This window comes from Rhinolophus sinicus, linkage group LG03, assembly GCF_036562045.2.
Source record: "Rhinolophus sinicus isolate RSC01 linkage group LG03, ASM3656204v1, whole genome shotgun sequence".
In the NCBI taxonomy this organism is placed as follows: domain Eukaryota; kingdom Metazoa; phylum Chordata; class Mammalia; order Chiroptera; family Rhinolophidae; genus Rhinolophus; species Rhinolophus sinicus.
Genome location: NC_133753.1, coordinates 63117555 through 63144836, shown reverse-complemented (window position 1 = coordinate 63144836; position 27282 = coordinate 63117555). Strand labels below are relative to the sequence as shown.

Genomic DNA, 27282 nt, shown 5'->3' with positions numbered 1-27282 from the left:
TAAAAACAATAAATTGAAAAGTAATAGATAAGCAAATTATTTAGAAATATAGCCATAAATATCAGATGAATGAGCAAAAAGAATTGAAAGTGGCTGTCTCTGAGGAAAAGGATTTGCAAGGCAAGAGACTGCTATTCCTCTATGTACCTTTTTTATTGTTTGATTAGTCAAAATTTTGTTCATGTATAAACTGACTAAAAATAATTTCTTAAAAGAGTTGACCTCAAAAATTATTTTGCGCTATGGTAGTAGCCTATAATGCTAACATCATCGTTTTAGACTTTAGGGGACATAAGAATCTCAGGGTGCGCATATTTAAACAGCCTCAGACCCCTATTAAGAGTATTTGAATCCTTAAGTCTGGGATGAGTCCTGGGCATCTGCATTTTAAATTGTTCTCCCAGGTGATTCTGATGCAGGTAGTCCAAAGCCCACACTTTGAGAAGCACAGAATAGATGAAAGCCAATAGGAGTCGGTGAGTGGATGGGGAGACAGGCTGCCAGACGCATCAGCTCCCTGCTCTCACGTTCGAGTTGCCCATTTAAGCATGGCGGAAAAGCTGAGCTTTCTTGTGAATATAATTCTGACACTCAATTATCCTCCTTCCCCACCCACCACATTCTCTGCCTCATAGTTCCTGAATTTGCAACAATGACTGTCTGTTCACTGCCACTGAGGCCCACTCTAACTGGGATTTTCGTTGAAGATCAAGTCACCTACCTACCCTCTGGGTCCTTCTCATAGATCACTGTCCCTAAATGGCCAGTCAAGGTCTTTGGGCGGACGGAGCAGGGACATCAGGAGAATGAAGGCCTCATTAACCTCAGACAATGGCTTGGAGCAGATTCCTTCTATGCATTCAGCAGCCTGTATAGGATTTGTATATACAGCATGTTTTGAAGGCCTCATGCTATATCCCATTGGCCGCCAGTTGAATGTCTTTTGCTGAGGCAGAGTAAGCCTCACTGGAACTACCGTATATTTTCTCTTTTTAAACAAAGAACCCCAGCAATGCTGAGGGAGGTACCCTAAAGGCCTACAGGCCATTGGGGCCTGTCCTGGGGCTGTCCCTGGCTCTCTCGCTCCCCTCGCTGGTTCCGTCTCTGACTGGCATGGTGTTGCCCCTTGACTGTGGGCTCAGGGGCCTCCAGCCGAAGCTGCTGACTCTGACCACAGCCTCTCTCTGTGCTGTGTTGACTTGCATCGCGCTGCAGAGGGTGGAGGAGCTATATAGGCTCCGGCCCATGCACGACAGGATAAGACCTGGCCTGACGGTGCCGTGGGAGAGAGGCCACAGCGAAGGCCCAGCTCCACTCCCTGAGCGGTCACCATGCCCTACATGCTGCCTGGATTCTTCTGTGACCGCGTGATCCGGGAGAGGGACAGGAGGAATGGAGAGGGCACCATCACACAGCCTGTCAAGTTTGAGGGGCAGGATTTCGTCATTCTTAAAGAATGGTGCCTGGCTCAGAAGTGCCTATTTGAAGACCGTGTGTTTCCAGCAGGTGTACAGGCACTGGGCTCCCATGTGCTGAGCCAGAAAACCAAGATGAAGGCTATCACATGGAAAAGGCCAAAGGTAGGGATGGGAGGGATAGAGCTTCAGGAGACAACTCCTGGGACAGGAGGGCAAGTGGTCCAGAGCCTGAGGCCATGGGTCCCCACTCTGAGCAAGTGGCTTATCAAGGTTCTCCTACCCAAGTGCCCTCAAAATACCTTCCTGCTACCTCCTCAAACTAGAGGTGTTATTTTCTATGCCTGAACTAGAGATGATTATAATATTTTCTAGGTCTCTGAGCCTATCAATATTTTTAAGAGAGTTAATGCACTGACTTAAATTTATAGTGAAATAGAAGGTATAATTGATTATCGTGTCTCTTCTTGAAAGCAGGTATTCTGGGGGTGGAAAAATGGGGTTAAGTGTACTAAGGCTCACAGTTTCAAGGAGAGTTCTGTGGAAGGTGGTGAACAGTTAAGAAACAGGTGCTGCCGGAGGCGGGAGACGTCTTCTTAACCTTTCACCTCAGGCTGGCTCATTAGTGACGTATTACTTGTTTAAACAGAAAGGTCCAAGTTGACCAGGCAGACTCCTTACAGGGTGAAGCAGTTGTCTCAAGGATACCTTCCTGTGCAAGTGAGGAGCCCGTTTGCTTCAGCTGAATAGGTCAAAGTACTTGGAGACGTGCAGGACCAGGCCCTTCTCCTTGCATGGAGGCATTTATAACCCCAAAAGGGTTCATTGCATTTAGAGCTGACAAGGAGCTGCCTAAATCAGTAGGCTCCAAGACAGTGGGTCAGTAAGCCGATCCATTGGTGTGTACGAAAAAATATTTGAACTAGTTCTGTTTTTTAAAGAAATTTTAAATTTTAGAACAGTTTTAGATTTACAAAAAAAGAAGGTACTACAGAGAGTACCTGTATACCTTGAACCTAGCTTTCCCTATTATTACTGTATTTTGCCGTGTATAATGCGCACGTGTTTGCCCAAATTTGTGCAGGAAAAATAAGGATGCGCATTATACATGGGTAGTACTAATTCTGTTTCCCTGAAAGTTTGAGCCCAAAACGTGGGTACGCATTATACACAGGAGCATATTATACATGACAAAATACGGTAATACTTTACATTACTCTGGTACACTTGCTACAATTAACCAAAATTGATACGTTATTATCACTTGCAGTAAGTCCATACTTTATTCAGATTTCCTTAGTTGTTCCCTAATATCCTTTTCTTGTTTCAAGATTCCACATAGGACATGATATTGCATTTAGTAGTAATGTCTCTTTAGCAGCCTCTTGGCTATGCCAGTTTCTCAGACTTTCCTCATTTTTGATGACCTTGATAGCTTTGAGTACTGTGCAGGTATTGGGTATAATATTCCTCAACTGGCATTTTTCTGCCAGTTTCCTCCTGATTAGACTGGGCTTATGAGTTTTGGGAAGGAAGACCACAGAGGTAAAGTGCCATTTTCATCAGAGTGTACAGCAAGAGTACAGACTATCATCATGTCTTATTATTGTCTACTTTGATAACTGGCTGAAGTAGTTTGCCAGTATTCTCTACTATGAACTTCCGTTTTTTCCCTTCTCCATACTGTAATGTTTGGAAGCATAAGCACACACTTAAGGATGGGGAATTATATTCTTCCTCCCTAAGGGCAGAGTATCTACACCAAGTATTGAGAATTCTGCATGGGAGCCTTTTCTGTTCGCTCCATTTGTGTTTTTTGTTTTGTTTTGTTTTGTTTTAATTTATTCAATCACTTATTTATTTCAATATGGACTCGTGGATGTTTATTTTGTATTTTGCATTATAATCCAATACTTTATTTTGTGGCTCAGATTGTTTCAGCTTTAGCCATTGGGGTTTTCCTTTGAGAACTTCTTTTATCATTTCTTGCAAGACAAATCCGCTGGCAATTAATTTCCTCTGGTTTTATTTGTCTAAGAGTTTATTTCTCCTTCACTTTTGAAAGACAATTGCTCTGCATGTAGTTTGGTATGTTTTACTTTTATCAACTTAAATATTTCAATCCAATCTTCCTTGCTTGCATGGTTTCTGAAGAGAAGTCTGCTGTAATTCTTATCTTTGTTCTGTTAAATGAAGGGTATTTTTCCCCCCTTAGAGCTTCTTTCAAGATTTTTCCTTTGTCTCATTATCTGCAGTTGGAATATGATATGCCTAAGTGTTGTTTTGTTTTGTTTTACTGGTATTTGTTCTGCTTGATGTGCTTTTTAGCTTCCTGGATCTGTGATTCGATAATTGTCATTAATTTTGGAAAGTTCATGGCTGGAAGTCCCCTAAATCTATCTATTATAGACCATCCTTTTCAATGTATGCTTTTGTTTATTTTATAATGCACATTATATGTTAGGACAATATACACTAATATAATTTAAAACTAATAAGAATACTTACCTAGGGTTGTATGTGCAAAATATTTTAATGATGGAGGTATACAAGAAAAAAAAAAGTTTGGAAACATTGTCTAAACCACAGCACTCAAGAACTGAGGAAATGTTCATCTGTTGCTCACTGCTGGGAATCCATCATTGACAGACCCAGTCTCCAGGCTAAATGATAGCCAAAGGAGTTGCTAGAGGTCCCTTAATAGCGTAGGTGCCCAAGCGAAAATGACAAAGCTGGGACCATTTTACTCTCTGTTCATATCAACCAACATAATTAGGTCTCAGACACTCTAGGGAATATTTACACAATGTTTATAAGCAAAGAGAGAAAAAGAAATAGATGGTGGGGAGGAGGTGTCTGGGCACATCTGAGATTTTTTTAAATGAATTAACCCTGAATAAGCTGGTAACTGACCGTCACCAAATAGACATCTCTTATGAGGACAAACAATTGAGGGTCACTAGGCTTTGGGTTTCCTGGAGGGCAGACAGTGATGATTTCCCATTTTTATTGTATCCTTAATTCCCCCAGTTCTGTACATACATAGGGGTTCAGTTATTGTTTGGTGAATTTAGTTAGCTGAGGTAGTGTTGAAATAAATGTGCTATACTGGGGAATGTCTACTACTGTAAAAAAGTGTAACTCCCTTCAAAAACCTGGACCTCCAAACAGAGGAGATATCAATATAGTTGCTGCTGCCTTTCCAAGTAGTCAGCCCTGGAATTGGTGGGAGGTGGGAGGATGAGGAGTGTTTCTGAACTTACAAAGGAGAGGAAGCTACACCTGTGACAGCTGAAAAATGTAGCTAAAATTCCAGTATTTGGATCACTCTGTAATATTATATTCCTTACAACAGGGGCAGGACATAAAGTAGTCAAGTGTCTCAGCTGGCAAGTAACAGAGGCCCAACTCAAACTAGTTTAACCCAAAAAAGCTCATACAATTTGAACGTTTAAGGGTGATGTTGGGTTTAGACGCTGAATCCAACCCTCAAACCATGTCATCAAGACATAGTCCCTAACATTACTTATCTATCTATCTATCTATCTATCTATCTATCTATCTATCTATCTATCTATCTATCTATCTATCTATCTATCTATCTATCTATCATCTCCTTCCTCTGACACCCCCCCTTCCCCAACTGTTTCCTCTGAGTTGGCTTTATTCTCAAGCAGGCTAACTTCACAATGGGGCAAAAATGCCACCAGCAGCTTCAGGCTGAGCAGTTTAGCAACTCCAGTAGAAGGATGTATTTTTTTCTCAATAGTTACAACAAAAGTCTTGGCCTCTATCTCACTGGCCCAGATTTGGTCATGTGCCCATCCCAAACTAACCACTCTCACTCTAATTGCCCCTACTATACATGGGGAGCTGAGTGAAGGGGGAAGCCCATTAGAACAACATGGGATGACAGTGAGATTGCTCCCCAGTGGAAAACTGAAGGGAGAATGTATTCTAAGGATGCAAAACACTGAGGAGACAAAAATAATATTTGTCCACTATACTTTAATTGACTTCTTTAGTTTTTAAGAGGAAAGAGTCTTGTTTGGAATAATGAGTTTTACATTTTATTATTGGGAAATGGTTTTTAAAGACCACAATCTAGAAGTTGATATACTCTTTACTATCAGATTGTTTTTGCTTCTTTTCTTTCTTCCTTCCTTCCTTCCTTCCATCCTTCCTTCCTTCCTTTCTTTCTTCCTTTGTACACAGAGATAGGAAATAATTTTTAGAAAGACAAAATTAAATCATGTGTTATACAAGTATATCCAATTCAATTTTAACATTTCAGGATTGTTACTTAAGTTATTCGGGTTTATAATTTTATATATTTTCTTTTCCACTAAAAAAAAACAAAAAAACTTGGTGCCTAATGACATTAACGTAAGTCTTTATTTATTTTACTCTACATTCAGCATGTCAAAATTTTAAAATTATAATAATATTATTATTATTTCTTATGGTTTCTATTTTTTATGGTTTTGGTTTTTGACCTTAGGATATATCCCACAAGGGATAAACAGCCAAAATGTTATATTTTAAGCCACTTGAACTCATTCTTTTTATGTGTATAGTCATGCCATTAACTTGATATGCAGTTAGGTTCCTTTGCTTCAAATTGCTTTCAGATGTTACAGATTGCTTTTTAAACTTTTCTTTAATTTTGGCTTTTAATTCTGTAAAAATTTACATGATTCCTAAGTCAAAACTATTTTCAGTTATATTCAGAGTTTTACATCCATCTATATTCCCATCACCTTATTTCCTCCCTCCGCCTGTAGGTAACCTCCTAAAAAAGTATTGGTTTGGGTTTATCCTCCCGTTGCATTAAGAATTTCAGATGGGAAGTGTGTGTGGTGTGGTCTAAGCAAGACTTTCCATCCAGCAGCATCCCAGCGTGCAGGGAGCCTCAGCTCACTTGGGTGTACTGGGTTGTTTTGATGGAGGGGGGACAGGGAAGATAGAGGGGCAGGGAGAGAGGGCTGCATCACATGGATAGCAAGACTGCTGGAAGCTGTGAAGAAGGTGTTCACACCAAAACAGAATCTATAATTATTTCAAAATTTTAAAATTTACATCCAAACAAAAACAAAAGCATCCTCTGTTGGCCTCTGTTGGGTCACACATAATTGCTGGGCCAGGAATGCCAGATTGGGTTAGCTTAAATAAAGAAGTGCACTCTCCAACAGACAGGAAGGTCTGCAAGGCCCACACCAAATCTACTCTCTGGTCTCCCCAGTTCTCAAGTGATGTGGACCCTGGGACATATGCTGACTCTAAATATCTGTTACCACCTCTTGGGGAGAAAGATCCTTCTTTTTTCTCCTGCACCTCTTTTCCTGTCATAGAAAAAACAACAACAACCCAAGACCTATGCCTTCTGCTGTCCCTTTGCCAAAGTTGTGACAGTGATGACACTGCCCTCTCAGGGTGCATCCTAAATAAGACAGTATGTCAGTGGGAGGGAGCAATTTGGAACAACATGAAAAGGAAGCATGCTTCTGGTTTCTACCACTTATGGGCTGTGTGTCCTTGGGCAAGTTTCTTAAAACCTCTGAGCCTCGGTTTCCTTATCTGAAAAAATAAGAATAATATCCAATTCACAGGCTGCTTCTGGAGGCTTGAATGAGTGGTGTCTGTAAAACTCCTGATACTGTAGGCTGGTACTACATAATAGACCTCAATAAGAATAGCTACTATTGCTGTTATTCTTTCCTTTTTGTTTCACAGGAGATTTGCAAGACTCTACTACTACTGCTGTTATTCTTTCCTTTCTGTTTCACAGGAAATTTGCGAGAATCCCCGATTTATCATTGGTGGAGCCAATAGAACTGACATCTGTCAAGGAGAATTAGGTAGGAAAGTCCCTCTGGTTATATACAGCCAAACAATCAAGGGGTGATTAAAAGGTAGGATCCTTTTACAGGAAGTAAAGGGATAATAATCTGGTTTTGCTTTTAATGAATTTTGGGGAGGAGGGTTTTATAACATTATGTGCTGGTGATTGATTCCTTTAATTTCTGTTCCTCCCACATTTCTCATTAGTTCTTTGCCTTGTGTCACAGGAGGTAGGCCTCATCCCACCACCTCCCCTCTAGAGTCTTGAGGACATTTACACATGCCACACAGCAAGACAAGCCCTGCATTTGAGTGTTCCCGTCATCCTAAAAAGACAGCTCTGAAGCATGTCCCTTGGGCACGTAGAATCTATGTATGCACACAAAATGCCTTACCGAAAAGAACACTTGTAACTCGAACTCTTGTTTAAATTGCCTCAGAATAGCACCATGTTAAGGGAGTCTTTCAAAACAAACGTTTGTCACATAGATAAGCATCCAATTTTCTGTTTGGTTAGTTTGCTGTTCCATCAGACCTTCCCCTCTCCCAGCCTCTTACACAGGAAGAATTATCTTTGGTGTGGGCTGCTAAAAGCTCTGTGAAGTAAAGTTGGAGAGAATATCAACAGACAATTTAAAACTTGAAGGTAAAGGGCACAGACCAAATGAAAGGAATCTGACTAATTTGGATCCCAAAAGGAGAGGCTGAGGAGGTTTTGGATATCTAGGTTCCTGCACCTGAGGAAAGGCTGCCTGTGGAGGCCTGGACAAGCTACCGTGTTTCCCAAAAAATAAGGCCTAGCTGGACAATCAGCTCTAATGTGTCATTTGGAGCAAAAATTAATATAAGACCCGGTCTTATTTTACTATAAGACAAGGTCTTTAATATAATATAATATAATATAATATAATATAATATAATATAATATAATCCTGCATCTTATATTAATTTTTGTTCCAAAAGACGCATTAGAACTGATTGTCCAGCTAGGTCTTATTTTTGGGGAAACGGTAGTAATCTGGGCCTTCTAACCAATACACTATTTCAAAGGAAAGTGTAGCTGCCTCGGTGGGGACCAGGGGGATGGGGGCTGCTGGCAGCTCTCAGCCTCTCTCTGCAGTCTCAAAGTTGCTATCACATCCCACAGAGCAAACTAAAGAACTAAAGGCCTTACGTAACTTAACCTATCCTCCTTAGAAAGCATTCTGTGACTGTCAATGTACAGGTGTGCCCTTTGGGCGCACACACACACACACACACACACACACACACACACACACAGTAGTGTCGGCTCAGACTACATACAGTACTCCGCCAAAAAAGGAAGTTCAGAGAATAGGAAAATGTCCCCATCTCATTCCATTGCCAGCGATGTCTTAGTGCCCCCTGCAGACTGGTTCCAGGGCAGCTGCCTAACTGTCTTTCCTTACAATACAAACCCACTTGACTGGTGGCTCTCAGTCTCGGCTGAGGTCAGAAGGGGAAATGGACTCACAAGGCAAAGATACAGGGCAGGGTGGATTTCCCACAGGTTTTAGGAGAAAGGACCCAATTATGACCTATTATTCTCTCTCCAATGAGGTCCCAAAAGGAAGTGAGCTTATACTGCAGATAGAGGACTCGCCTGCAGCCTTCAGGAAAGGCAGGGTGTAAGTTACCCTGTTGATCGCATTGTCAAGGAATTGCTGTCAAACTCCCTCCCTGGTTGACACTTCTGTATGGTTAGACCTGAAAGTAGGACAGTGAGCACCACTTGAACCCCATTCTTCAAAGAAGTGGAGCAGCCTGCAGGGATTGGGTCTCTTTCTTCCCTGGAGATGCAGGCCACTCCTGTGACCTGTACCACATGCTTGCCTACAGGTGACTGCTGGTTTCTCGCAGCCATTGCTTGCCTGACCCTGAACGAGCACCTGCTTTTCCGAGTCATACCCCATGATCAGAGTTTCACCGAAAACTACGCCGGGATTTTCCACTTCCAGGTGAGGTAATGGGAGTATAGTTAAGAGGGCCAGCTGCCGTCCACCATCCACTGTCTCCAGGCCTTGGCTTCCCAGCAGCTCCAGAAATGGTTTCATCCATCCTCCCAGCCATGGCTGTGGGCAGTGACCCCCTTATGGCCTCAAGCCTGTGAGGAAGCAGCTGTTATCTCTGCGCCACTACACCCCCAACACTCACACCTTCCACTACTCCGCAGAAAGGCGGGAAGATATCCTGTTTGCGGACCTGCAGGTCTATTTTTGCTTCTCCAGCTGGCTGGCTGCTGTCATTACCCACAGCCCTTCTTAAGTAGGTCCCGGAAATATTTGCACTGAGAATCCCTAGGGCCCTTTAGGTTATAAAGGAAACTGGGTCCACGACTGTGGCTCCTGTTTACTTGTTTCCCTTTAAGGTAGGTCTATACCAACTCTGTTATTCACTTCTTCTAGGCTCTGAAAGAAATGTCTGGTTAATTTGAGGACCAGGCTTCTGGTTGGCCCAGAAATGAGTCTTAGTTCCAGAATCAATTTGGCCATTGGACATTTTCTGGATCCAAATTTTCCTGGCATAGAGCCAAATCCTGGTGCTGGCCCAGGACTGAGTGAGTTCAATATGTGAGGATCTAGCAGCTACTGGGGTTTTGAGGCATCCATCTGTCTCAGCACTGAAGACTCCTAATGTCCTGGGACTGACCGAATGATCAGCTGTACCTCCTGATCCTGTGCCTCAGGACTGAAGGCCTCAGAAGGGTGCCTTCAGGTTCAGGATCCTGCTGCTGTCCGAGCGTGCGCAGGGCAGCCAGGCTCTGAATTCTGTTTCTCCCTTGTGCCATCAAGCTGCTAGTTTCCCTCTGATATTTAAGGGGTCTGATATCTAAAGGGACATAAATGCAAAGACCAGTCAGATTCTTGCCTTATTATCAATAATGGGGGAAATGTCATTAGAAGGAAATTAAACTACATTTGGCTTTCTTCAGTTAAAAATGAGTTGTTCAAAAAGAACAACAGGGCCAGGTGGCTCAGGTGGTTGGAGCACAGCGCTCCTGCCGAGATCGCCGGTTCGATTCCCACATGGGCCAGTGAGCTGCGCCTTCTACAGCTAAGATGGTGAACAATGGCTTGGGTTGCTGTGGGCTGCCATGGGCTGCCATGGGCTGAAATGGGCCAGCATGAGTGGCCGGCTGGCAGCCGGTGAGAGCTGCTGTGAGCAGCCAACCAACAGCCAGTGACCGACTGCCTCAGCCAGGGGGGTGGGGGGGGCGCAAGGCTCATAATACCAGCAGGGCCAGTTAGCTGCGTCCTACACAACTAGACTGAGAACAATTGTTTGAATGGAAGGGTGGGGGAATAAAAGAACATCCAGAATTGCGATTATGGGACAACGTTCCTGCTTCCTGCTCTACAGTCTGAGTGTGTTCCTACCCCACATGTTCTGATCACTTTTTCTTCCATGGCAATCAATCTTCTTCTTCAGCAGCAATTTATATACCTTGTTTGTCAATGAAGAAATTCATAAATCAATACATCGCCTTCACCTAGACCCATAGTTCTCAACCCTGACTGCACATTAGAATCAGCTGCCATACCTAAAAATACTGATACCTAGGCCCCATCCCAGACTTACTGAGCTGGAGAATGAAAATTCCAAGTCCTCACATAGTCACAGACCTATCGCCCCCAGTACTGGGCTGGACTCTGCGGAAGAGACAAAGTGGTAATTCACTTCCTGCCTTCAAGGAGCTCACAGTCCAGTTAGAGAAAGATTCACACACCCCAAACCCAGAATAGTAGAACAAGCACCAAGATGCAGAACCAAGGAAATGGGACTGCCCTGGGATCAAAGAGACCTCTAAGACATGCGGGGTGGGGACACGTTTCCCAATGGTAATCTGAGGATGTGATTCTCTGCTTGATGCTTCTGTTCAGTTCTGGCGCTACGGAGACTGGGTGGACGTGGTTATTGATGACTGCCTGCCAACTTACAACAATCAACTGGTTTTCACCAAATCCAACCACCGCAATGAGTTCTGGAGTGCTTTGCTGGAGAAGGCATACGCTAAGTAAGACAATACTTTCGAATGTGAGGCAGGTCTAGAAATGAGGAGATGGGTTACAAAATCCAGCCAATGTCTCACTCATGAGAGGAGAGAGAGAAATCAACTGTGACCCAAAGTCAGAGAAAAATCAAGTCCAGGCAGAAACAGCTCTAACTAAAAACACTATGTTTAAGAATAGAAACGGAGACACGCGTAGGAAATCTGTAGCTTTAGCTTCCCAGAGTGAGCTCTTTAATTCTGTTGTCATGGGGGCATTACAAGTCCTGGATCCAAGCATTGTATTTCTGGAGCTCAAATCCCAGGGTCTTGCTTGGCTCAACCTTGTGAGCTTGCAGTATATTAATAAAGTCATATTGTCTCTCAACTTAGAAGCCCCACCCCAGCTACTGATGGCTTCATTGGAGCCCTCCCTCAGGGTTCAGGGTGTGGTAGAAAGAGGACCATCAGAAAGTACGAATAGCTAGGCTCTGGTCCCAGTGTTCTGGGTCTGTGGCCCTGGGTGAGCCACTTAGCCTCTGGAGCTCAGTTTCTCCACTGTGAAGAAAGGGAATCATAGTACCTATCCATTAGCTTTCAGGGTGGTTGGAAAACTGGATGAGGGAAACATCACAGGACCCAAGACTAAAGTTCTGGTGCCAATGGTGCCTGGGTCATGTTTTCTGGAACCCTGTGACCCCAGATTGGTGTTCATCTTCTCTCCAAGGCTTCATGGTTCCTACGAAGCTCTGAAAGGTGGGAACACTACAGAAGCCATGGAGGACTTCACAGGAGGAGTGACAGAGTTTTTTGAGATCAAGGATGCTCCCAGAGACATGTACAAAATCATGAAGAAAGCCATCGAGAGAGGTTCCCTCATGGGCTGCTCCATTGATGTAAGTCTGGGGGTTGGGGTGCAGGGCAGGGAGAAGCCAAATATCAGGAAGCCTGACCCAATGAACAGCAGCATAAGGCCCTCCTCTGGGATGGGGTGAATGTTTTGTTTTAGGAAGCAGGAACTGTCTCTCAACTCTTCTCAAGGGAGAAGAGTTCCTGGGGATTTTCAATAAACAGATTGGGCAAGGACATTCCAAGCCCTGCAATACTGGAAATATGTCCAAAGGCCTATGCCAGTGTGGGCCTCTGTGTCTGGAACTGCTCAGTTCCAGCACGTTCCCATTCAGCAGGCCACATACGTGGCTCTGGACCTGAGCCCACTGGTTCCCTGAGAAAGCTTCCCAGTCACTGAGCTGTGACCATATCTCTCACTTGAGGCTTTGTGTTGTAATCTGGGAGAAGCTCAGTCTGCAGTGCCCCTCTCAGTGCAACAAAGTGATTTGAACTGAGACCGGAGACAAGGGAGAGGAAATGGTAGACTGGCCATGCCTTCTGAATTTCAGGAGACACACGTGCCCTGGAGGGTGCTCAGTGTATAATAGCCTTAGATGCTTTCCTTTGCAGAAGAAGGAGCCCAAGGTGAATTCCTGTTCCTTCCTTTCCCAGTACTACCAATGGTGGGCTTGGGAAGATCAGCTAGCGTAACACATTCATAGATGAACATTTTCTTCCTGTATCACTTTTCTCCATCTTTCCATTCATTCTCTGTTTATGTCTCCTCTTTTCTTTCGTCTGTCCCTTCCCTTCCTTCTGTCTCCTTCCCTTTTTATCACCCTGCTTTGTTTGTTCTATCCCCCTCTCCTGAATTGCACCCTGCCCTTCCCACTGGGCCTCAGGATGGCACAAACATGACCTATGGAACCTCTCCTTCTGGGCTGAATATGGGCGAGTTGATTGCACGGATGGTGAGGAATATGGATAACTCACTGCTCAGGGACTCAGACCTCGTCCCCACTGGCTCAGATGACAGAGCGACACGGGTGTGTACATCTCCAATTGTCGGACTGACCATCCCTCCAATCTGCATGACTCAGCCCCGCTGGTGTCACACTCCCTTCAGCAGCCAGTGCCTTACACACAGACCCCCCACCTGGGGCCTCCCAAGGACCTGGGGTGGAATAACCTACCCACCCCAAGGCTCCTGAAGCAGGTGGGAGAGAGGATTTGGAGGGCATCTCTGTGGGATCTCCTTCATACTCCATGGTCCAGGCAGTTTCTCTGATAACAAATTAACAGGAAGAAATATAAGAGAGACTTCATTTATTTTAAAGTGTTTCTTTTCTTCTAATTCGCTCATTTACTCATTCAACACATATTTACTGAGCTCTTACTAGGCGCCAAGCACTCTTCTAGCAAACGAAGAAAATTCCTCTTTGTTCACTAAAGCAAAGTCTCTCCCTTCATAAAGCTTATATTCTAGTACTTTCACAAGTAAGATGTACTCACTGAAGAATACTGAGCTATATAGTAAAGCAGAAGAAACTTGAATCTAACTTAACCCCAACTAAAGGTAATAACTCTTCGTTAACATTTGGTATTTGTCCTTCCAGGATTTTTCTATGCATACATTGAATCTAAATTTTTATTTTTAAAATCTTGTCATACTGTATGTACCTCTTTGCAACATGCTTTTTTTTCAGTTAACGTTATATTCTTAATGTTCCAATAAGAATGATGTTCTTAATGTGTCTCCTACAATACCTGAGGGTCTTCTCATGAAAGTTGCCAGGAGGCAAACTTTCAGGGCATAGAGGACTCCTTGTCCTTGCAGAAGCCAGAACATGAACCAGTATGAACTGTCTCAGGGGCAGGACTTTTGCTCCCTAACCCCTGACAGGCTGTCTGGATTTTGCTCCACAGACAATTGTTCCAGTTCAGTATGAGACACGAATGGCCTGTGGGCTCGTCAAAGGCCATGCCTACTCGGTCACCGGGCTGGAGGAGGTGAGCCTGTGGGGTTTGGAGGGACGGGACTTGAGGAGGTAGTTGGGTTAAGCTCCCAAAGTCAGGACTTAGCTTTCTATGTCCCTTTGCATCTGCAGAGCTGGCCTCCTGTCAGGGACTCAAGGCTCAGGCCAAATGCCTGGGGTGTGAGGGCACCACTGGGACTGGTAGGAGTGGATCTTGCCACCAGATGGTGCTCAGTTGATCTTTGTTTTTAGTGCTAAAGATGGCAATTTCCCCAACATTTCCAAGGAACAAATAGAAATCACTTTGGTTTTATGAAGATTTCATGGGCTCTCTTGTTTCTTGTTCTCTAATGGCCAAACAGTTATGGTTTGCTCCTGGGCCATCTGGCCTTTACTGGGTCATGTGACAGACAGGAACCTTGTCAGACCCATTGTGCATAGTTGGGTGGGTTGTGCCCTGCACACAGGGATGGGTAGACATGGGCAGTCGTCTGCAGCAGCCCGCGCAGCAGACTGCAGGAAGCGGCACCTTTTTCTGATTGGTCCAGCTCCATGGGACACTTGTCTGCAGTTCCTCAGGCAGTAGGGGCGTTTTCTCCTCATTCACACAAAGACATCTAATGTGCTAGTTGGGGCCCTACAGTATATGCCCTGCCTCCATCCCCAAAGCTCATAATGGCTGGATGTTCACTGGGAAAATGACTTCTGAGAAGATGGTGAGGCGATGGCCGCGTCCCATGGACTCAGTCCTTGGTTCTGACCTCTCACCATGCCCTTCCACAGGGAGCTTCTGATTAGTCTTCTTGACCAAAACCAGGCAAGGCAGCTCCCTCTGTGGGATTCTCTCCCCATCCCTGTCCCAGCCCTCAGGGCAAGACAGAAAACCTCCCTTTCCAGAAAATCCCCAGAGAGTGAGAGCTTTTTCTCTTTGCCCAAGACCCTGTTCAAAGATGAGAAAGTGAAGCTGGTGCGGCTGCGGAACCCCTGGGGCCAGGTGGAGTGGAACGGCTCCTGGAGTGCTGGGTAGGTGAGGGGATTTCCACGAGCAGGGACCATAGGGCCTGGGCCAAGGCTGGCTGGGTGCAAAGCCATGAGAGTACTACAAATGCTTGACCTAAAATTACACTCAAAACCAATGATCCGCAGAGAAGAGGGATGTGGACTGCAGGGAAGGGCTAGGAACAGAGCCAGGAGCGCCTGGGAGCCAGAGTGCTTGCTGATATCCATTGCCTGGAAAGGAAAGATTCTAGAAAGCATGGGCTAGGTCCAGGTAGGAGGGGAGTCTTAATGCAGGGGTCTGGACTGGACACGTGATTTCCCTTCTCGGAGTCCCAGTTGTCTCATCTGTCAAATGGGAATGATATCAGCACATCCCTGGTGGGCTGTTATGAGGAGAAAGTGACCATGTCTGGAGAGTGCTTAGCCAGTGCTAAGTTCTCCTCTCTCTCACTGTCATCCCAAAAAGGTGCACAGACCCTTCGAAAGAACTTGACTGCTTATCACTGAGAGCCACAGACTGGGGGCAGCAAAAATGACAGACGTGGGGAAGTCATGATGAAGGCTCCAGAACAGTTACTTTATGCTGCCACCCCAGTCACTGGTCCTGACTGCCTTACTGAGTGGAGCGCAGCCCCGTGAGCTCCACTGCTATTCAGTAGCTGAGAAGGACCACCCCCAGGCTCTGTGTGCCCTTGGCCCCTGTGCTTATAGCTCTCATCCCAGGGCACGGTAATTACTGGTTCATTCAGCCATTCCTTCACTTAGCAAGTATCTACTGAGCACCTACTGACTAGCAGGCTCGGGTCTAAGCAGTGGGGATATTCTGTGAGAAGGTAGCCTCCCTTAAAAGACTGTGATAGATGCTGGTCCTGTCTTGCCTTCACTTATCCACATAACAAATCCTTACTTCCATGGTGCTGAGTGTGTGCCAGGTCCCATGCTACAGTCTGGGGACTCAGAAATGAACATAGAGACATGGGCCCTGCCCCTGTTGACTTTAAGTTCCCAGTGGGATGGACAAACACTAATAGTAATTGAGATAAATATCCTCAATCCCTTACCTGTCCAGGGACAACCCAGTTTAGTTTCATTCTCCTCAGCATTCCTGGAACACAAATGTGCTTCATTTCCAGCCTCTTCAGGAGAGAGAGTGTGTATAAAAACCGTTCAGTCTTTAAAAACATAAGCTGGGCTGTTTCCTGGGGTGGCAGGAGAAAGGAGATGTTTATGTGCCTGGTCTTTGTCTTGGTAACTCAGTCACTTACTAGATGATGGGCACTGTTCTACAAGTGTTGCATATGCATTATTTCACGTATTGCTCATCATAGTAGGTGATATGTAATCATTCCCCTTCTGCAGTTGAGAAAACAGAAGCTGAGGGAGGTGAAGTGACGGGTCCGTGGTCCCATAGCTAGTACTGGTATTATTAAACTGGAATCCCAGTTTATTTCCAGAGCCCAACTCCTAACCTTTAAAGTATGAGGAGGGGTAAAAGATTCAGCCAGAGAAAAGTCAAGCCCTTATAAACTCATTTAAGGAGTTTGGTCTTATTCGTGAGGCTGGTAGGAAGCAATTATTGGGTTTCCCAGTGAGGGGATCAGATCAGATTTGCATTTTGATGTCACATTAGCTGCAATTTAGAGATGGGCTACTCTTTGAACTTCCTTGCATTTCTTTGATACCTCCTGTCCCAACCCACATCGGGCCTTCCTTTCCTCCTCCTTCCATAATTCCTCCATTTTCTCTCCAGTTGGAAGGACTGGAGCTTTGTAGACAAAGACGAGAAGGCCCGTCTGCAGGACCTGGTCACTGAGCATGGAGAGTTCTGGTGAGTCCAGGACCCAGGAGGACCCCAAAGGGTAAGGGGTGGGGCAGGGAGCTGAACTCCCAAACTTCAGTTCCTGGACAGAGTCCAGCCTTTGGGAGCTCCAGCACCTACACTCCTCCTCCAGCTGGAGGCCCAGAAAGGATGAGGTTCTAAAAGGAGCCTGTCAGGTCCCGGTGATGACTGAGCCAGGGACCAGGCCAGCACCATGTGGCTCCTGCCTCGCTTGTGCCCCTCCATCTTGCACGCTGCTCCAGCCACTTGCTCTCCAGCCTTCACAGAGCTGTTTTCTGAGCCTAGGAAGCGCTACTTACTCTGCTCACCCAATGCCACCTTCACCTTCACTCAGATCATCTCTACTCTCCCTTCAAGTCTCAGCTTAAAGGGAACTTTCTTCAGGACCCCCTTGTCTTCCCAGGACTGGGATTTATTTATTTGTGATACTCATCACCCTTAAGATTGCTTACTTAATTGTCTGTCCTTCCCCAACTGTTTCTCTCTTATAACTAGCATGGTGCCTGGGCCCCAGTGGAGAGTCACATGGTAACCTTTTGGAGAACTGAACTGCTGCCAAGCTCTCCCATAAAGGACACATTGAAAGAGATGACAGTTTGGGGTGAATACATCAGAACTGACAGTGTCTACCCTAAAAAGGGAGAACAGGGTCCTCTGTGGGACCATGACCAAGTTCCTCTGGACTCTTCTATTGTGCTGTGTTAGCCCTAGAGTCTTACCTTTTCCAGCCTCCCATGTGGGTCTCTCTCTTCTTCCAACCTCTCAGGATGTCATACGACGACTTCATCTACCATTTCACAAAGCTGGAGATCTGCAACCTCACGGCCGATGCCCTGGACTCCGACAAGCTTCAGACCTGGACGGTGTCCGTGAACGAGGGCCGCTGGGTGAGGGGCTGCTCCGCCGGAGGCTGCCGCAACTTCCCAGGTGAGAGAAGCTCTGGCTGGGGAGGGGTCCACGCAGAACAAGTTCCAGGTAGAATAATATTCACTAGCATTTGTCGAGTTTCTGCTACGTCCCAGACATACATTATCTTATTAAACCCTCCCTATTTTACTGAGGAGGAAACCGCCATGCTGAGGAGTTTGCAATAGAGACCTGGTAACTTTTAAATAGGACATTGTGTCAGAACAATAATGTATTCATAATGCTGAGAACGGGGTTGGAGGACCAAGTTAGCAGCTACTGCACGAGTTCAAGCCAGGGAAGATGAAAGCCTAGGCCAAATCAAGAGCAGCAGATGGAGGGAAGAGGGCTTAGGGGAAATAATATAGGGTGGTGTGGGGAAGGAAGAATGACTTCAAGAGTCCCCGTTTGGGGGCCTGAGTGGAGGGTGTCAACATCACAATATAAGATACACAGCAGAAAAACATCAGCGTGTTGCTTTGGTGGAGTTCATTGTGGGCTTGTAGGGAGGAGAGTTTAGCTTGGGACATGGAATATTAGAGGCACCTGTAGAATATCCAGGTGAAGATGGGTAATAGAGAATTGGATGCACAGATTAGAATGGCACTTGGTTATACGGTCGGAACTCAATATGTATTTGTGGAAAGAAGGAAGAAAGGATAGAAAGAAGAGAAGAAAGAAAGGAAGAGAAGAAAGACAGAAGAGAGATAGGAAGGGAAGGAGGGAGGGAGTCAAAAGCAAGATTGAGGCTGGGATCTATGGCTCAGGTGTCTTCAACATGTAGGGGGCAGTTAAAAATTGGAGATGGATAAGACAGCTTCATGGGGCAGAATGGCGGGGTGAGAGAAGAGGCCTAGGACCAAAGTCCAGGAACCAACAACATTTAAGGGACAGGTGAGGAAAGCAAAGCCATCAGCAAAGACGGAGAATGAAAGTTCAGAGAGGAAGGAAGAGGCACACAGCCAATCAATGCAGCTCCATCTGTATAAAGGTACAGGTTGCCTGCCCTTCACCCCCCAAATAATTAGACAAATGCCTGAATCATTCCTTCCATATTTACTGAGCACCTAGATGCAGATTAACAGGTTCCCTCTGTCTCATTTCCCTTCCTGCTCTTTCTCTGAGAGGCAAGTCTGAATGCACGTTTCCTTTCTGGGGGGCACAGATACTTTCTGGACCAACCCACAGTACCGTCTGAAGCTCCTGGAAGAGGACGATGACCCCGAAGACTCGGAGGTGATCTGCAGCTTCCTGGTGGCCCTGATGCAGAAGAACCGGCGAAAGGACCGGAAGCTTGGGGCCAACCTCTTCACCATAGGCTTCGCCATCTATGAGGTGTGCAGTCCCTGACCAGCTGCAGCGCAGGAAGCCTTCTCAGGGAGGAGGCTTCCAGGGCTTCCAGAGGACCCCTCTGGCTTCCCCAATATTCAGTGACCCCCCTAGGACTCCTGGTATCGGGTCTATTTGTGTCAGAACTTCTCAGATATTTGTAACGAGTGGGAAAACCTCAAGGTGGGGTTGGTAGAATGGGGCCGGGGTGGCCAGGTAGGTACATGGGGAGTCAGACTTGGGCATTCAGTCTACAATTGCTGGCATTCCCTTCTTGCAAGCTTTTTGTCCCCATTCAGATCTGAGATCCACAGAATCTGAGCATCTTCTTTTTGTTTTTCCTCAAGGTTCCCGAAGAGGTATAGAAGTGGCAGCAGCCAGCAGTTGTGTGCAGCTTTACCTGGGGGTCCTTTGTTGGTCTGTGGCACAACGAGAAGCTTCCTGGTGGGGTTTGTGGGCGGGACTATGCTAGGAGAGGGCCTTGCCTGCAGAGCAGGTGCGTGACCTCCTGACCTCCACCCTCACGATGTGCCCTTCCTCTCTTCCCACCAGACACTGTCGCACACATACTTTCACACATTCTTATTCACTCATTCACACTTACGCCCGCATCACTCACATTCCCATTCACACAATTACACACTCCCACAAATAGTCACATAGACACATCCTGAGGGGTGCTGTCCTCCTTGAGATGGAGGAATTGCCTCCCTCAGACCCCAGCTAAGGCCCCTCCTACTTCCTTGGTGTTCCTCCCCAGCTTGGAGGTGATTCAGAGTTGACCAGCAGGCAGTTCTGATAAGTGATGCTGAGTGGGGGAATGATAAACTTGACCTTCACTTCTGAAACACAACAGAAAAGGAAGAGGAAATGGGGTAGGGAACTCCAAGGATGTTGAGCTATTTGAGGCCTTGGGAAACATAAGTAATTAGGTCATGACTGTGAACTGGGTGACCAGGCAGTTGGGAATGGACCCCTGGAGGGGGACTGTGAGCAGGACGGGCCGTCCCTTGGGCTCTTCTCTCCTTCAGATGCACGGGAACAAGCAGCATCTGCAGAAGGACTTCTTCCTGTACAACGCCTCCAAGGCCAGGAGCAAAACCTACATCAACATGAGGGAGGTGTCTGAGCGCTTCCGCCTGCCTCCCAGCGAGTACGTCATTGTGCCCTCCACCTACGAGCCCCACCAGGAGGGAGAATTCATCCTCCGGGTCTTCTCTGAAAAAAGGAACCTCTCTGAGTGAGTCCCAGCCCTGATTTCCCTACCTATCCCTACAAGCCCATGTGTCTGCCTCCAGAAACTGGAGGCGTGAGGCAGCTCGACTCAGGAGTCCTGGGGTATGTTGACCAGGCTGCACTTCTTCCTCCGCTCCTGAGCCACTGGCCACATCTCCCCTATTCATGCATTCAGTCAGTCACCCCACAGATATTTATTGAGGATAGAGCAGTGACTTAAACAGAAAAAACCCCTGCCCTCATGGAGCTCAACATTCTAGCATGAGACAGCAGTGTGTGTGTATATATATAATGTTAGAGTTTGATAAGTGATAAGGAGAAAAAATTAAGTATGGGCAAGGAATAGGAGGTATTGGGGGTGACTGAACTTTTAGGTAGGATGGCCAAAAAAGCCAACAAGGCCACGTCCTGCCCTCTTGGCCACCACAGATGAGTTCATAGGCCCTGCCACTCTGATCTCTGTCCCTGAAAGAAGCACAAGGTCTATGGGTAGGTGGCTAGGTCATGCCTCGGGGTTTGGCCAATGAGAACCGTGTGTCTGTTCTTGGCTGCTGGGGATAGTACATATGGGGGATATTAGTTCCTGAGGTTCTCTTGAGGTCAGCTCCAACTTAGCTCTGAGAAGCGATGTGACCTGAGCAAATCCTCTCTGTGCTTCCTACTTGCTCCTAGTAACTGTAAGACCCCCTCATGTCTGTGTTCCTTCCAGGGAAGCTGAAAATATAATCTCCGTGGATCGGCCAGTGGTGAGTTGTTTAGCTCTTACATCTGAGAAGGTCCAGGGGCCAGGTGGGTGGTGGAGGGCAGAGTGGGTATCGCCCAAGGGAGATGGGAGTCTGGGGGGGGGTCCATGTTACTATAACTTCTCTTGGGCATGGCCAGAAGTAATGGGCCATAAGGTCCCAGGGCCATGTAATCAGTCCGGGGCTGGGAAGTGCAGAAGAGAGTCCTAGAAGGGACAAGCAGTTTGAACAGTTAGAGGGCAGATCAAGGCCAAAGGAAGGGATGATAAGAGCAGCAATGAATACTAGATTATGAGACGCGATCTCACATAGAGAAAAGAAAGTACGCCAGCTCTGCAGTTAGGTATGTGGGTCCTACACATACCAGCAGGGTGACCTGGACAAGTTATATAACCCCTCTGATTCAGTTTCCTCCCCTGTCAAATGAGGATAATGACACATGCCTTGCAAGGCTTTTTGAGGTTTGAATCAATGAGATGGTATATGTGAAGTGTCTGGCCCAGCACAGGCCTTCAAATGGGGGCTGTTATTCATGTTTTATACCTTACAGGTACTATCTCACTTGATCCTTGCAAGGTTTGTGCAGTGTAATAAGGTTTTTATCCCTGGTTTGCAAGTACGGAAGTGGAGACTCAGCATGGTTAAATGGCGCCCTTGAGTTCACAGAGTTCACAGGGTTAGAACTCACACCCAGAATCTTGGAACCCAGACTCGGGCTCTCTCCCCATGCTGAGGCCTGTCTCCAGGGAGCTGAAGCCCAGAATTAGAACACAGAGTTGGTGTGTGCTGGGGTCTCCTTTAGTTGAGGAGTCCTGTTGACTGTCTTGCAGCTTTGAGCCTTGGTTAGTAAACAGTCCCTTGTGCTTTGTGGGTGTGTCCTGAGCCAATCAGAAGACAGCAAATACCCCACCGAACTGTCTTCTGGGTAGTGACACTCGTGGTTCTAATTCAGACCCTGTGCCAGTGCCAGATCTCCAAGTGCCTTCTGAATGATCACAGGTGTTGGTTTTGGTATTAAGTGCACTTGGTGCTATTCTTATCTCCTGGACATCGGTCATCACTGCAGAGTGTTTATCAGGAGTTACAAACCCAGAAGCTTATGGGAGCTGCCATGTCACCTAACTGAGCAGTGCAGGCAGGTGTGGGGTTTTGGTGTCCCTACACTGGCATATTTGCCTGCAGTTCTCCACTGACACTTGGTTTCTATGCTGGAGGGATGAGTGGGGTGGTAATGACTGGCACCCCAGACAGTGCAGAGAGCAGCTCCTCCCAGATTGTTGCCATGGGGGCTGCAGGTCTGTGCAGGCTGCCAGACCTCGTAATTTTACAAAAGAAATGCAAAACCTGCGTTTCCATATTAAGTCCCCCTAGGTTAAATATTTGCTAAACAAACGAACAAACAAACCCCCCAAACTATAAATCAAACAAAATTCATTTTTAGGTCAGTTTTGGTTAGCTACTTGTTTTGGTGCGTTTGTAACCAATTTCATAAAAAATACAAAACATTAGCTAGAAGCTTCCTCTCCTTAGCTGTGTCCAATCATAGAGTGAACTTCAAAAACAAAGCTATAGCCACTGCTGGTTTCAGGGCCTGGAGAATTCTCGCCTCCCCACAACTTGCAGGCTTTTTTGGCTCCATGTGACCCGGATTTCTGGACCACCGGCACCCCGCCCACACTGACAACCATGTCACAAGGAAGCCAAAAGCCAGTGGGGTTTCTGAAAACTTGCTTTTCATTAACTTCACTTACTGTTTTCTTTCCTTGTGCAGAAAAAGAAAAAACCCAAGGTGGGTGTAACAGGGGGAGTGGGTAGACAGATGGAGTGTGTTTGTGCATGTATGTGCCAGTGCATGCGCACCAGACTTGCCTCTCCCCCGCCCCCCACCTCCCACTTCCCTCCCTGAGCTCCTGGTGCAGTTGTGGGTGTGGAATAACGAGAGCTAACACTTGCTGAGTGAAGGTTATGTGCCAGGCACTCTTCTAGGTGTTTTCCATGGATAAACTCAATTCTCACAACAAAACTATGAAATCAGGACTATCATTATCCCCATTTTCAGAGGAAGAAAAGGTACAGACAGATTGACTAACTTGCCCAAGGCCACACAGCCAGTAAGTGGCAGAGCCAGCACTTGGAGCCAGGTGGTCTGGATGCAGAGTCTGCACTCTGAACCACTATGCTACCTGCCTGCCTCTCACATGAGGGAGGGAAAGGATGGCCAACCTGTGAAAGTGGGCTTGACATGGGGGTGCTGCAAAAAACAAAAAGGGCACCCTACCTTGCTTAGAAGTGGGTTTGTCTATGCAAAGCAATTCTTTGGGAGAATGGCAACAGGTGAAGTTCCTCAGGGTACAGGGAGATAGCTGCATGAGGGTTTCCATGGAGAGTGAGGGTGTTGGGATGCCAGCTGCCCGCTTTGTAGACAGGACATCTCCTCCCTCCTCTTTCCCTGCCTGCTTCCCACTCCTCCTGGAAAGGGATGGGAGACGATGTGCAGAGGAGCTAAGTCACTGCCAGGGCTTTTGCTCCAGGCAAAGCCTGTGGCAAATCCCCTCCTAGATGGTGACCTCACTGAGCCCAAGCCCCTCTTAGCTGGGTTCTGATGGACTCTACGTGCTGCCTGTGTTCATTTGGCAAAGGGGAAACGCGAAGAGAACCTCCACCCTCTCAACCCCAGAGCTGCTGCTCAACCTGACTGGTGGGTTTAAGGCAGAAGAATGAACGAGAGCTGCCTGGGCAGCTTGCCCTCCTGGGGTCTTGGGAGTCACTGTAATTCACCAGGGCCTCAAATAGCCCCTTCTGGATGTCTTGATTATAACCACTGTGCTGTAAGGACACCATTGCTAAAAGTAGCCATGTGTGCTAAGAGCATCTCAGGGGACTCAAAGATTTCATCTGTGACCAGTGACCTTGTTTCCTTCATGTACTTTTGGAACTTAAGATCACCGTTGTTTAGCAACTCAAACCCCCCACCCCATCCTTGCTCCGCTTACACCGTAACTTCCCTGGGTCTCCAGGGCAGTAATGCCTGCAGTAATCGTTACCCTACAGAATTTTAGTTTGAGCACCAGAGTACCATCCAGAAAGGACTGACCTTTGGACATCCTGGAGCCCATGGCGCAGTAGCCGCAGGCCATCAGACAATGTTTGGTGTTAGTGTTTATGACAGCGTCTAACGATGGGAGGCTCCATCATGGGGGTCCTCCGAGTATTGGTGCTGGCGCCGACCAGAGCTGACACTCATCAAGCGCCTGCCACACATGAGGCTCCAGGCTGGAGGTAAAATATACATTGTTTTCAGTCACGACAATATCTACAGGGTAGGTGCTATGATCATTCCCCTTTCACAGGTGAAGATAAAGACTCAGAGAAGTGAAGTGACTTGCCCAAAAACATACACTAATGAGTGGGGAAACTGAGTGGAAACCTTATCTATTTGCTCCAAAACCTGTGTTTCTTGCTCGCTCCTCTCTGGTGGAAGCCCCTTACACTCCATGGCCTGTGTTGTCCAGACCCATACTTGGGCCTGGAGATGTGGGCCTGGCAGGGGTGCCCATGGCCACGCCATGTCCATGGGCACTCATCCCCCTTGGATTGTGACCCCCCACTAGCTCTGGGATCCCCACAAGCTTCAGTTGCTTTAGCAGGACCCTTTGCTTGGAAGGCAAAGCAAGCCAGAGCCTTTGGAGCCTGCAGGGAGCCTAAGCTGGGGGAGCTGTTTCTATAGGTATATTCCAAGAACAGCTTGGAGAGGCAGGTGGGGACTCAGAGACTGGTCAGGTTCCTTTTCTGCTTTGAGAGACTGTGGTCGCCTCATTGCTCTCCGCATGCAGCCACCAGCCCCTACAGCCTAGCCTTTCTTGGTTTTCCCTGGGGATGGAGAGCCCCAACCGGGACTGGCACAGCATGCCAGGCATTCTCCACCCTCTACATATCCTCTCCGCTTGCATGAGCATGTCTTGAAAATATCCCTTATATTTGCGTACCATCTTAAATGTTTTTGCAGTCCACTTTCACATTCAGTCTCTCACGTGACCTCCACAAGAGCTCTACGAGAAGTTGCAAAGCCGGATGTATCAGCCACATTAATGGATGAATAAACTGAGGCCAGAGAGGCTTCGTATGTGACAGCAGGGCTGGGATTCCAGCCCAGTGTTCTGACCTCTCACCTGTTGACCATGCCACTAATCGAGTCCTTTTTTCAATTTGTCCTCTGTGGAGTCCTAGAGGTTCCTTGGAGATGCCTCAGCAGCTGCCATGTTGATATAGGGGTGCCAAGGGAAAAGAGCTTTGCTCTCTTCATCAAGCAGAGAAGCTGTTTCTAATGACTATATACACTGGGCTTCTGGGGAAATTAAATGTGAACCATGTTTCCATTTGGAAAAAAAAAAGGTTAAAAAATATTTGAAGATCACCACACTAGATCATGTTGCTTATAGCATTCTTAACATTTTCACATGTGCTAAACACCTTATTTAACTCTCATAACTAACTGAGGTCCAGAGAGACTTAGCATCTTTGCTCCAAGTCACACAGCTTGTCCATAGCGGAAATGGAGCTTGAACTGAGGTTCAAGAGCTAATTCTGCTCTTTTCCTCTTCACTGGACCAGCTGCTCCAGGAGGGGGGTTGCCTCCACGTGCCCGCTCAGCCTGTAATCCTTGCTTCCTTCCTGCCCCCTTCCCACTTCCCGCCTCTCTCTAGCCCATCATCTTCGTTTCGGACAGAGCAAACAGCAACAAGGAACTGAGAGTGGACCAGGAACCAGAGGAGGGCAAAGACAAAACAAGCCCTGATAAACAAGAGAAATCCCCACAGGTTTCTGAGCATGTAGCATGAATGGGGTGGCCAGCACACACCAGGGTCCTCTTCTTATGCTCTTGGGGTGCTCAGAGTTCAAAGGGACACAGAAATGGGGTGTCCCTTTAACATCTAGAGGTTTGGATTTGTCTCACTGACCTTTTCTCTCACCGAGTCCTCCCATAATTTGGCATGCTGCTGGAGTGAAGGTCTTGGGGATTGGCAGTCACACCAAGCCAGTGGGCATGGAAAGGACAGGCGGGGCCTCCCTGATGGATCCTATCCAGCCAGGACAACGAGGGAAGGGAGGGGCAAAGCCTGAAACATAGTCACTGTTTCCTGGTATCCTCGAGCTCTGGACAATGGAGGATAAAGAACAGTAGCAGAAAAGAGGGCTGACATCAGAAATGGAGTCCTCCAGAGCTCAGGGGAGGGTGTTAAGATGAGTGGGGAGAAGTGGTCACATAACATTTAGTGAAGGTGGGGCTAAGGGATGAAAGTGTACAGACAAATTCAGGACCACTTCCTCTATCTTGGAGTGCCCAGACCTAGGTGGGGAGGGAGAGGGGTCCTCTGAGACCTAGATGATAGAGGCAGAGGAGGCTCATTTGGTTGAGAAGGTCAGGCTCAAAACAGCAGAGAGGGCTCTAGCTGGTGGGAATGGCAGAACCAAGGGGCTGTCTACATGTCTGCATGGCTAATGTATCTCTGGCTGGGGTGTCTGGGCTGGGAAGGTGTGGAGTGAAGGGTCACTGGGGCCTAGATGATACTCACTCCAGCTTACCAGGTTTGACCAAGAAAGACGAGCATGTGTTCTGTCCCCAGCTCCTGCTGCCACCTAGGGCTGTTTCAGGTACTGTGGCTCCTTCAGCCCACAAGGAACTTTCCTCACGGGTCCGTCCATCTCCGTGATCCCTGTGAACCAGTTTCCCTTTGTGCTTCCACAGCCTCGGCCTGGCAAAGCTGACCAGGAAAGTGAGGAACAGCAGCAATTCCAGAACATTTTTCGGCAGATAGCGGGTGACGTGAGTACCTCCAACCCCAACTCCCACAGATGCTCCTCTCCTGGAATCACCGTTCCAATGACCAGTTATTTCATGATTGTTCAGTAGATGTCATTTTGGCTTTGGGTGGAAACGGGACATATATGTGCATAGCACAGAAACCTACAAGTGAAGCCCTTGAGTTTTAGACCAACATCCCCCTGGGGGCGGTCAGAGGCCTTTTTGCTTGGAGCTGCCCATTGCAGTCTGGACAGCTGCAGGTACAATGCCCATCTTCCTCAGCAAAGGCCCAGCTTCCCCATGACAGAACAGCACTGACAGGGCTTTACAAACATGGAGAGCTGGGATTTGCTT

At 46.9% G+C, this 27282-nt stretch overlaps 1 protein-coding gene across 3 annotated transcripts in view; it reads left to right on the top strand.

Annotated features, from left to right (window-relative positions):
• Positions 1–27282, top strand: part of CAPN3 (calpain 3) — a 44749-nt gene that overhangs the window by 14819 nt on the left and 2648 nt on the right. Inside the window, exons 2-16 of one of the 3 annotated variants that reach the window (XM_019725413.2) lie at positions 7204–7273; positions 9117–9235; positions 11159–11292; positions 11993–12161; positions 12999–13142; positions 14023–14106; positions 15010–15095; positions 16822–16899; positions 17678–17838; positions 18983–19152; positions 20178–20386; positions 21092–21128; positions 22897–22914; positions 25829–25942; positions 26872–26949. In XM_019725413.2, coding sequence (XP_019580972.2) covers positions 7204–7273; positions 9117–9235; positions 11159–11292; positions 11993–12161; positions 12999–13142; positions 14023–14106; positions 15010–15095; positions 16822–16899; positions 17678–17838; positions 18983–19152; positions 20178–20386; positions 21092–21128; positions 22897–22914; positions 25829–25942; positions 26872–26949 — 1671 coding nt within the window. Of the gene's footprint in view, positions 1–7203; positions 7274–9116; positions 9236–11158; positions 11293–11992; positions 12162–12998; positions 13143–14022; positions 14107–15009; positions 15096–16821; positions 16900–17677; positions 17839–18982; positions 19153–19497; positions 19506–20177; positions 20387–20986; positions 21129–22896; positions 22915–25828; positions 25943–26871; positions 26950–27282 lie in introns of those variants that run through there. The other 2 variants (XM_074327870.1, XM_074327871.1) reach the window with 2 other exon arrangements.